The sequence below is a fragment of the Alligator sinensis genome, unplaced genomic scaffold (genome assembly GCF_000455745.1).
Source record: "Alligator sinensis unplaced genomic scaffold, ASM45574v1 scaffold692_1, whole genome shotgun sequence".
NCBI classification, from domain to species: Eukaryota; Metazoa; Chordata; order Crocodylia; family Alligatoridae; genus Alligator; species Alligator sinensis.
In genome coordinates this window covers 1,579,333-1,591,461 of record NW_005842238.1, presented here as the reverse complement: position 1 = coordinate 1,591,461, position 12,129 = coordinate 1,579,333, and the positions used below count along the sequence as shown (strand labels likewise).

The following is a 12,129-nucleotide window of genomic DNA, read 5'->3' as shown; positions in this document are numbered from 1 at the left end:
GGGAAAGTGAGGGTGAAGATGAAGGTGAATTTATCCCACCTGTAGAAGAGCTAAGTAATATTACCATGTTGATATAAGAAAGTGGGAACATAGCAGAGCTTAAAAGGCTCATACTCATGATCAGGAAGAAATGGACCATAATCTAAAAACATCTTTTTCTTGGCTCCTTTCAGAGAAAGCATTGGTTCCAAACTGAAAGAGCATGAAATAAGAAGGTAAAATGACAAAGCTATTATCAGACTTCATTAATATACTGTAGTGCAGTATCACGGACCCTGCAGGGATCATTGTACTGACCTGCATCTACATTTCATCATTGTTTTTCTTTAGCATGTAGCTAAAAGATGAATCAAACTCCACGGTTCTGCACAATAAGACGCTCCTCTGGGTGTTGCGACAGGCTTGCAAACTAATTATTTTATTCCAAGCCCAATGCCTTTTTTCAAAGTTTTCAAAGATGCTCAGCTTCCATTTCATGCCTGCTACTGGTTAGAAGTCCTTATCACTTTTGAGTCAGCAGACCAATGGCAAATGTGTGCTGGGGAAAATGGTGAGAACAGCTACCTACTTTTATAAATCTGTGGAGCCACTACTGGAAAATGAACAATTAAAAACAAGCACCTAGGAATACAGAACATTTGAATAACAGTTTTAATAAGGCAAAACTTTAGCCATATTCAGGAAAAAAAAGTCTGGAAGAAACAATGTATAAATCAAACATTTTAGCAATTAAGACACAAAATCTGATACAAAAAGCATCCCGTTTAAAGCTTCAAACAGACCTGCTGGGGATTATTGAAAGCAGAAGTAACGGAGCAAAACTGTGGAAGACAGAGCAGTATAACAAATAAGCAGATAGAAAACCAAAAACAGGAGGTGGTATTATAGACAAGGGGAAAAAGGTGGAAAAGTGTTATTGCCACTCAGTTCTCCATTGCCATCTGATGAGTGTTTCTGTCTTCACTCTAAATAGAACCTTGAGACCGAGGTTTTGGTGATCCATGATGTCATCCGAAAAGGAGCAGCTATTTTTAGTTTCTGTTCTGTGTCGGTCACTGCATAAATCTAGCCTGATAGTAAAAATCAGCTCTGTGAAATCACATTTCAGTGTGTAAGTGGCATACACAATCAGCATGTTTTTCAAAGTTGCCTTTCTTCCAAATTTCACTGATGCATACTTCAACTACAAACAGATCCCCGCTTGAAGCAACAAGACTGTCTTCTTGTAGCTAGGAAACCATCGTCTTTGCCCATTCAATAAAAAGGTGGAGCACTTTGCATTCTTTTAGGGATTTTGACTTGAGTCTGCAGCCACCCTTTGTAAACTTCTTCTTGGATCTGAACAATATTTTCACGCACAAACTGAAATACAATAAGGAACTTTCCTTAACACTTGATATTATTTATCGGCATATATATAAAAGATATTGAGATAGAGTAATACACCAAACAACTGCACTGTATAACAGTTTGACTGGCTCCCAGAGAGACCAATCTGATTTTGGAACAGCCATTCCTGAGGCTGCAAACTGTTACATCAATCTGTGTTAGCTTGGTTTGACAAGGATGAAAAGAGAAAGAAGTATTTTATGTTAAATTTAATCAATAGTGAAGGTTAATTAAAATGAATAAAAATTGAAAACTATGGGATCATCCATGTTATTTATATCCTCAAACTGTCAAAGCCATTTTAATGTAAAGCTTTGCTTTTACCTTGAGCTTGTGTTATATTAAATTGGCTTAAAGCTGAATAAAAACATTAGCCTCAGCTCTTTTGTCAAAACCAGCCAGCTTACACTCAGTGATGTTTTTCCTGTTCCTGAAATACTACAGCTGCCTTTATCAATTCCAGCCAGAAGGAACACAGCCGTCCCTCCTCTGTGTATATTTGTGAAGAAAATATAAGAGGTAGGAAAAAGAGCTCAGCCTCATTAATATCTCTTTGTTTTAGCAACCCCTACTGGCAGTAGAGCAAAGGAACAAAATACAGAGGAAACCAAATTGAAACAAGAATCAAAGACAGACAGCTATAAAAATAAATTGCAGCAGCAGAGAATACAAGGCTTTATAAGGACACTATGGATTTTGAAAGGGGAGCCACAATAGCTAACAAATGCTCTGACTCTGGAAATATCTGATATAAACAGATGTTGGGGGTCAAGAAGGAATGGCTAGTGTTCATAAGAGACCAAGTAAGTGCGGCATAAATAGGAGGGGTAGAGAATGCCCTCAGCTGGTAGCCTAGTGCAATTGTTCTCAACCTTATTAGCCTCAAGGCACCCCATCACTTTTCTGAATTTAGCAGCACCTCAGTTTCTGGCTGAGATTTACTGAGCTAAAATCTAAATTCAGAAAAGTGATGGAGGGCTGCCTTGAGGCTAAAAAGGCTGAGAAATACTAACCTAAATGGTACCAGGGGAGGGCGGCGGTGGATGCCAGACCTCACTCTACTGTGTTCCACTCTTTTCACTGCCTGGCCCCCCCTCCCCATCCCTGGTCCATACCTGAGGGGGTAAGAGTGGTCCCTGTGGCCAAAGCTTCTCCCCTGGGGTTGTGTTGGCAACCAGAGCCATCTGCCACCATGGCTCCTCCTGCTGGCTCTGGAAGTGTGGGAGAAGCCACAGGGATGAGCTGGGCTAAAAAGCATGGCTCAGAACATGCATCAACCTGCTTGCAGCAGAGCACAGTGCTAAGATTGTGGGGGTGGGCAGCACAAGCATGCCAGAGGGTGGGGAAGGGCAGCAGTGTCAGGTCCCCAGAGAAGCAGCTTGCCATGCTGCTGAGATGCTGCAGCGGGTGTGGGGAGCTGGATGGGGAAAGGAGAGTGCTTTACGGACTGGGTGCTGTGGCACTCCACAAAAGATTGCATGGCACCCCAGTGGATAGTCATTGGCCCAATGGTCAGGGCACTTTCCTGAAAATAGCTGAGACAGAGAAGGTTTGAACCTATCTGACGTAGGCCTAGAACCCAAATCCTGCACTTCCCAGGCCACTAAACTATTGGGCGAAAGGTGAGTAGGTGCTCCTTTTTGCTTTGTGTGCACTCTCAGCAGCAGTCAACCAGTGTGGCCTGTTCTTCACCTAAAGAACTGGGGACTGAGCCTGAGTTCAGTTACTTCCCAACACTGATTTGGACTGCAGGAAATTTCGGGCCTTGTTACATGGTAATTTTGGTTAGCTTCTGGAGCTCTTAACCCCTGGATTGTCTGCACATTAACAGCTTAATGTGGCATTAAACACTTGTTATATGGCTCAAAGTTATGCCACTGCAAGGCAGGATTATCTCTGATCCGCACTACCGAGCTCCTATTCCATTAAGGTGTGGCCACTGCCTACAGATGTGCTGCCCAAATTGTAGGGCTGTGTGAAGCTGTGGTCCCCAATTTGATTTGGTGGAGATTCAGCCCGATTTGGTGGCCGAATCTCTGAATCCGAATCAAATCAGAGGACCCTTTAATCTCTCCGAATCAATTCGGAACCCTCTGAATCAATTTGGAGAGATTCAGACAGATTCAGTGTTTCAGACGTAGACGCAGCTTTAAATGTTTTTTCTACATACCTCTAGGTAGCAGGGGTTCTGCATGCTGTGGTGCTGGGGCAGATGCAGTGTCCCACAGAAGCACGGGGGGCTCCCCAGCACGCTCGGCAGCAGACCCAGAAGTGGACCAGAAGCACTTCCGAGTCCACCAGGGAGCGTGCTGAGGGGGGCCCCCTTGCACCCCCTGGCTCGACAACTGGTGCCTCCTGGTCTGGGGGAGCACCTGGGGTCCCCCTACAGATGATTGCTGGGCATGGAGGGGCCCCCAGCATGCTCCCCAGCAGACCCAGAAGTGGACTGGAAGTACTTCTGGTCCACTTCTGGGTTCACTGCTGAGCACGCTGGAGAGCCTCCCGTGCTGCTGTGGGATGCTCCATCCACCCCAGTACCGCAACGATCACGAGCTACCTCAAGGTATGTAGAAAAAACTTTTAAAGCTGTGCCTGTGTCTGAATTGCTGATTTGCTGAATCAGCATTAAATCATCAGATTCAGTTTCGGTCAAATTGAATCAGGGACAGTGATCCAACTCAATGGATCACATCATTGTCCCTGATTCAGGCCGAATCCAAATCTGAATCGAATAGGTACTGTTTCGCACAGCCCTACCAAATTGGAGTCCTCTGGTATCCCAGGAGTCCCTGCCTGTAGAACAGGGATAGAAGCCTGTCCTGGCTCATCGGCGGTCTACTGGCAACTCACAGCTCCACCTCCTAGTCCTGCCCCTCACCAGGCCTGTTATTGACAAGTCACAGCTATGCAGATAGGGGACAGTCAGAGAAGGGTGTGACTCCTCCAAACTCCAAGCTAGCAGTAACACCAATTAACATTTGTACAGCTCACAGTGTAAGGTGTAGCAAGGCCCTTAGGCAGGAGTTAAATGTGTAAATATCCAAGTTGTATCACTTCTGAGCTTATTCAATAGGCCAAGTTTAGGTACCTACATAGGTTTTCAGGGCAAAGTGCAAGTGCTTAATGATTCTAGGAGCCCAAGTAGTTTTGCAGGTGCTGCTGGGGGATTACCCTTTGGGCATGCACATATTGCTTCCATGCCATTTGTGAGAGCACTGGTGAGAAGCATCACCCATTTCTGCTCTGTATGTGCCAAACCCAAAACGAGGTAAAGTCAGTTATGGACACCCCCATTACCACTCTTAAGCAAGTCAGAGACCAGTGATCTTGAGACTTGTGTTGGAGAGATGTCCTCAGGGCAGCTTCACTGCCTTATTTCAAGGTTTGACACATGTATTGGGAGTGAGTGGGCAGTGTTTTGCTTCTCCTAAGAGCCCTTTGTGACTTAGGTGCCTAAATTTTGTTCAAGTCCTATTTAGGAACCTGCAAGGTCAATCAGGAACTGACCTTTGATCTTTGCCTTTGTACCTCAGTACCCACCATGCAAGATGTGCAGTTACCTAAGTGGCTGCCATCAAGAGGTTTCTGCAGATACTGTAGATCAAAGAAGGAATGGACTGAGTTGACAACCAAAAACACAAGGTGGCATCATTGCCTTGTCTATAAATGACTTATCTAGACTATGCAATGTAGATTAATATAATCTCTTCTCTTTCCTTTCCATGCTTTCTTTCCTTTCTCTTTCACTTACCCCTCTCTCTTCTTCAAATTGTTTCTGAAGACACCTTATTTGAGCCACTTGAGAGGCTCTTTAAACATAGCTGGAGCAGCTTCTATCTGTAAATGGCTGAAGGCTCATCAAACAAACGTGCACTTTTCATAGTTCGCTATTGTGATACTTTTCCTATAGTGGTTGGCAGACATCACAGCCATGAATTACAAGTCTTTTTGGGCACTGTCACAGCTATGTGACTGAATATTCTTTTCTATGTATTCTAGCTATTACAGTGTCATTTTCACTCCAGCAGCAAATTAATAGGTAATAAAATAGGAATAAAACAGTAATCATTAACAGTACTTTGCAAGGAGTTCAAAGCACTCTACAAAGTGAGCAGTGCTACATCTTGCACAGACATGGTCTCCAATTATATATCATTGTAGTTTTCAATTGGGTAATCACACCAGAAGGTGTCTGGCCTTCCTCGTGTCCCCCATCTCCCCTTGGCTAGAATGTTTCAGCTCACCTCCACAGCTGCAGAGATGTCTGGAGAACACAACTCCCATACACGTAGATCACTCAGCACCTTCAGAAAGGTGCTGGGACGGATTCTCAAGTCTGGGTTCTTGCCAAATTTTTCCAGTTTCTTTAAGATTTTCTGTGTGCGACTGTCATTCTTCACAGCACTGGGGAGTCTGGATATCAAACTCAGAAACCTTTAACAGCAAGAAGAAAAGAGCAGAGACTAAATAAATAGATGCCTTTGAAACTGAAGTTTACCCAGCTGGGTACCTCAGACCTTCCTGATACTTTTGCTCAGTGCAGTTTCTAGGAAATGATGGAAAAAAGGCTTGTTTTTATTCTTCTCAGACCTCTGCACCCAATTCCTCTTGCATGGCATTAAAAAGACTCCTTAATTGTTCATTTAAATTCTAGGTGAAAACCTGTGGTGTGGAAGCAAACGATAAAATATTGACAAATGTTTCCATTTTACTTCTGATTTGCCCTTTTCATCTTTTGTCTCTCTATTTTGTTTTGTCTCTGTAGATTTTCTGAAGCAATCGGTGCCTGATCTGACACAGTGTCTGATTTTCTTTACTGTCCCTTTTTCTGTTGCTGTCATCATATTTTTCCCCTGTGCAGGTTGACATAAATCTCACTGATGTGAATGCACTGTAACACTCAGTCTTTGCCATTTCACTCTGAATATGGAGACTCAAGAAAAGAATTACACACTACAATAAAAATAAAGCTCTTGTGAAAAGACTCCCATTTTCTCTCGACTTTCTGTGTAAATTTTGTAGTGCTGCTTTGACAATCCCAGAGATGGATGTCTCTGACCCTTCCAGACCATATACATGTGAGGGACTGCAATGGTGTCTCTCTAATTCTATCAGAGTCCCGAATACACCGGCATATCAGCTAATCTTTAGCACAAAGTGCCACCTCTCTCTAGCAGAAGACAAATACATACATGTCAGCAGCAAGAGGAGGGTCTTCCCTAACCATTAAGGCAGGAGGCAAGTTAGTCCTTGTCTATACCAGGAGTCCATTGCTTGTATGGCTACACTAGCAAACAGGGGGCAGACCCAAGGGGTATGCTGGGGGTGCAGCTGCATCCCCCTTTAGCTGTGTAGCATGTGCAGGGAGCTCTCTGAGCTTACCAGCTCATCAGTGCAGTTGCTGCTAGAGCCTGCACTGATGCCATGCTCAAGTGCAGGGGGTGAATGCTGCTGCCACTTATTCCCCTCCTCTTTTCCCTTGCTGCCAATTTTGGTAGCAGGCAAAGGAGTGTGGAGTGTGGGGTGGGGGGGAGGAGGGCAATCAGCAGCAGCATTCACCCACTGAATACCAGAGCCAGGGTGATGTAGGTTCCAGCAGCAGCTATGCTGATGAGTTGATGAGCTCAGAGAGCTTACTGCACGTGCCACCTAGCCAAGGCCAGATCTTACAACTGACGAACAGGTGGAACAAATACACTGTAACATTGGACTCAAGCCTTGGGAGCTCAGAATCCAGGTAGTCTATTGGCTTCCATGGCGGGGCGGGATCCTAGGATTTTGAAAAGGGGGGTGTAGATAGTAAGGTGCATCATCACATATAACAGAACACACATTTTTATCCAGGTAAAACTTCTAATTTCTTTTTACTAATATGCTAGGGGTCAAGGGCAATGCCATGTTATTCAGTTTAAGATGGAAGCAAAAACAAATACAATTTTATTGGAATGTGCATTAATTTGCTATATCATATGATGTATATAAAAACCCCAACCAACTAGGCAAAAAAACCAATCAAAAGATATTGTTTCTTTAGTCCTGTTGTCATTAAAATGTCATTAAAATTAAATGTATATCTCTTTTAGATTCATAAAACAAAATCTAGCCTTCTTGAGCATCCGGACAGTGCATCTAATGTTCACTGAAAATTATTTCCACACCTGAGTTGATGTTTACCTGAGATAATATTTTTAGAATTAAAAATAATCTGCAGGGATGTGAAATAGGAGCAGCATTAAGAGGAGCAGCTAACAGCCAGCAGAACGGCAGAAGAAAGGATAGCTTAGTTACTGGAACATCAAGACTATTAAAAAATGGAGAAAGGATAAACCATGAAGTCAAGTGACTCCCTCCTTGCTGCTGCCACTGTCAGGCAGTTGGTTTTAAATTTTGGGTGGACCAGGAATCAAAGCAATGTGTGACTGCACTACTGCATGCCCTTTAGATCTGCCCCTTGTTGGTTTCTAATTAGACATTTTATTTTGCTTTTGGCAGACTAAGACTTTTGAAACAAAGAAGAGCTTTGGTTTTACAGGAAAGGCTTTTGGGGCACGGGGAGGGAGTCAAACTAAGTATCTGCGCTCTCTCACCAGTTGCATTCATCTTCATCATGTTCTCTTTCAGCTCTTGTTCCAGATTGTCTCATTCTTTCTAGGTCTCTCTCAAAACACTTGATACTTTTTAAAGCTCGGTATTTCTGTGAACATTTCTCTTCCCGCCGCCTGCAATAAAACTTGAAAAAATTAGAATGGGATATTTTAAAAATGAATGTTCTTGCTGAGAGTTAACTGGGAACATAACAAAGATGGTAGAAGACTGATGGATGAAAAAGTAAATTATGTTCAGTCTGCAGATACTAAAATTTTGTGTTTTAGTTGTGATTTCCACATTTAAATCTCTTCAAACAATTTACAAACTATAATTAATCTGTGAGATACAGAACACACTTAAAGATCAAATGATGCAACAAGACAATACAACCACCTCAGGGCTCTAAACAATTGTTTAAAGGCAATTAGGAAAAAAAGAAAAAAACAGCCATGCATGTTTGAAACCTAGTGGAGAATAGGTTGAGCATACTTATCTGAGTTGGAATTTTAGCTGGGAAACCAAACTAATATCTGTAATCATATGAAAAACTCTATTACATTAGACTGAATGCAAGTAGTCAGGTAAGGCTGCAGGACCTTATTTCAATGTAAACTTAGTGAACAGAGTGCCACGTATTGAATTAGCAATGTTATTTCCTGCCGCACGTCAATGCTCCTCAGAGGTCTTTCCCACAAACACTGATCAACCTGGGTGTGCTTGTGAGATTTACAATAATTACATATGAGGAGATCTCAGGTCTTTTTCTCTCTGAGCCAGTAAAATTTACAAATGTTACGGGTAAGACTTCTGTTCTAGAAGAAAGGATCACAAACACTGGCTGACTGATAGACCAGAATTAATGCTGGCCTAGGAGAAGGCTGCTCACTTGTCCTCTGGGTGAGAGAGAATTCTGAAAGCCCAGGAATGATGTTAAAGAGTGTGTGTGGACTGGCCTTAAGTGTGGATGATTTAGTATTCACTCTTTTGGGGAAAAGAGGTAATGGCCTCAAAAGTAAATAAATCCTGCACTATTAACAGGACAGTGGTCTCAATGTGTGGAGCTAGAGAATCTGTGAGATTCTCAGACTAAGAGTCAGACTACAATTTGAAATGCAACAGCTGGTTTTGAGATTTATATGATAAACAAAAAGACTGTCTTCAGTCTGGAAAATGTTAATTGAATATTTCTGAACATAACTGATGCAATTGAGAGTCAACTGGCTAGAGGATAAAGGAGGCAATAAGCTCTATGAAGCTGGGGGAATTTTATCTTAGTGTCCATAAAAGACACATGTAAAAGTAAATATCCAATGTAATGTCCATAGAAATCATTCAGAGAAAACCTAGTACGTTCGCTTGAATAGTCAGCCTGCAGTGTACATCCTATGCATGGGTAGGCACAAGACTATCCAGATCGCCACGCCAATTGTCATTAGTCTGTTGCCATGCCATTTCAGAGAGCAGATTCATCTTTAAAAGGCTTGGGAGCAAGTCCTCACTAATACGTATAGTGAGGCATTGCATATTTTGACAAAATATAGAAGGTATTCCAGTTCTTACCTTTCAAGTATCTCCAGGTTGTCATGTAAACAAAGTGCTGCTTCTTCAGCTATGGCTGAGAACTTCTGTCTCATCTCAGCATGCAAATTACATTTGCTTTCAATGAAATAGCTGGCATGGCGGCTGCAGGTGGGAAAATACATAAACCTGGAGTTATGCATCTCTGGGGCACAGTGCTGGACTACTCCGAATGTAGAATCTTTTAAAGTGATGTGAAATGAAAACCTCAGCTCTCGGACACTTGAAAGCTGACAGATTCCCATTCACTGTAAACATGCAAATTAAGGAGCAGAGAGCTTGGTTTAAAGCTGATCAGATGCTAGAAAGAACTGCTTGCAAATATTCATGTGATTCAAAAAGCACATTTTTCTCTCAACCATATCCCTAACCTTTTTGCATTCATCTCCTGGAACATATACCAGGTTTGAGATTTATTGGCAATTTCAAGTTGCATATTCATTTGTAAAATCCACAGGCTATGCTGTTCCGGTTAGTTACGTCAACCATCCAAATCAGCAACAGAAACAAACTGCATGAAATATAAATAAAGAACAGATTGTGAATTGCAAATAATAACAGACACTGAACAGGGCCAGGCAGCTTCCTTATTCATAAATGTTTAAGACCTTATAATGTTTTCTCTAACCTTCAACTGGTAAGGTTTAACTAGGCTTCCTTTTTGACCCAGCAGTGGATTTAAACATAGAAGGGCAAATATTTAAGAGAGAATACAGAAATTTGGCTTTACAATTCATATTACTGTTAGTAGGAATATTGTGACAAAGTCCACATACAGTGTATCAGGCAGTATATGTAGCGTAATGGCATTTTGCTGGCTCACTGTGCACCCCTACAGCAGCACAGCTTGTAATCCACCTGTACTGATATCATGAAAAAGATGATATGCAGCATGCTCTATAGTGTGCTTACCTTTTGGTCCTCTTTATGTGCTTTGTGCTCTCTTCTTCTTTAAAGGTTGCTGTGGTTGTTTTGTCTTCTCTCACAGTCACAGAGAGTGAACTGCAAGAGAAAAACCCAAATCTCTTAAAATAATACAGTATGCCTTGCAATCCAAGGCACTGCAAAGAGGAATAGGCAATTCTGTAGATAATAAACAGCTATGATGCCAACCAGATTCAGCTGGCTTGAAACTGAAAACTTTAAAATTAGCTTTCATCTTGTCTTAGATGTAATCAAAGAAGGCTAAACCCTTTAAGGTGATCACAAAAAGTTAGATCTTTGGTTGTTAGTCATATTAGTGGGGAACCCAAGGTAAAATCCTCATGCACTATCTTGCAAATATAACATAGGTTTTAGAACATCCAGCAATTAAACAACTGACAGAAGGCAGAGCTTTACTGACTATTATGACAACAAGATGCTATCTGGCATTTGCATGCCATATGTTTTTCACACAAGAAGCTGACTGGATGCAGCATGTGAAGCTGACTATATGGTACCTGCTTAGATTTTATTTCTACCTTCTAGGCCTCTGGTCCCCTGCTGTTATGCTGTCTTGGTCTGCTGTTGCGTTTACTTTGTCATCCTTCTGAGCCCCATACAGGGAACTGCAAGGCAAAACAAGGTTTTAAAAATTATACACAGTATGCCTTCTCCAGCATGAGATATCCTACTGGTGCTGATGAATCACTCCTGATATGACAGACTTAATCAGAACCATCCAGCTTTGCACTTAATATTTCATTTCAAATCAACCAGAGGGGAATATATCACTGCACATGTCTAATTACAATAATTATCTGTTGTGGAAATCCTCACTATGCTAGGGACAGGCTACAGTATCTGGGACAGTTCTTGGTCCTCTTCTCACTGAGAAATTCTTAAGTTATCTTCATAGATTCCATCAGAACCTAAGTCAAAATGTGTACAGAGATGCTGCGTGAGTGGACAGGTCCAGAATGACGGCAGAACGCGAGTTAGAAAGCTAATAGGGATTGAATCCAATAACTTAGACTGGGCTTGAATAAGTCCCACATAAATGAGATTAGATCCAGTGCACTGACCTTTGCAGCCTAGCAGGGCTGCTCTCTTCTAGTAGGATTCCTCCCCTTTTTACCTTCACATAAACTCCTGGAATTTCTCGTCTCTAAAAAGCCCCCTTCAGCAAGCTTTTTACAAGTGCAATTATTATGGATACGTCTGAACCACCACAGGTTCAGAAAGGTCCTGGCTACTGCTTTTCAAGTTTAGTGGAAAGTTCAACATAATAATTATTGAATATTATGTGTTAGGAATAATTCCTACCACCACATGTATTTGAGTCATTGAGAAGAGATCAGTGCTATTCCTAAGTAGCATTTTTTCTTCAGAAGGCCTTGGGATCACACAGCCAGTTGTTGCCAATTGTGAAAAACAACCTCTGATACCTTTTTGACTCCACACAGTTTTAGGTACTTTTGCCCCAGCATTTCCTTTAATTTATTAGTGAATATAAATACATAAGGGTAGATTTTTAATGATGGTGATTCAGCTGCACAGCTTTCCTTAATAATAGTGGGAGAACTAAGACAAAACTCAATATGCCGTATTAAAAATGTACAACTAGTAACCTGATACATAACAAAACTTCAC

At 41.9% G+C, this 12,129-nt stretch overlaps 1 protein-coding gene across 1 annotated transcript in view; it reads right to left on the bottom strand.

Moving 5' to 3' along the window:
- Positions 1-652: 652 nt before the first annotated feature.
- Positions 653-12,129, bottom strand: part of CCDC60 (coiled-coil domain containing 60) — a 147,293-nt gene continuing 135,816 nt past the window's right edge. Inside the window, exons 11-16 of the mRNA XM_006027371.3 lie at positions 11,019-11,105; positions 10,468-10,557; positions 9,538-9,660; positions 7,977-8,108; positions 5,634-5,823; positions 653-1,362 (exon numbers count right to left, since the gene is read on the bottom strand). Of these exons, the coding sequence (XP_006027433.1) occupies positions 1,255-1,362; positions 5,634-5,823; positions 7,977-8,108; positions 9,538-9,660; positions 10,468-10,557; positions 11,019-11,105 (730 nt within the window). The 3' untranslated portion in view covers positions 653-1,254. The remainder of the gene's footprint in view (positions 1,363-5,633; positions 5,824-7,976; positions 8,109-9,537; positions 9,661-10,467; positions 10,558-11,018; positions 11,106-12,129) is intronic.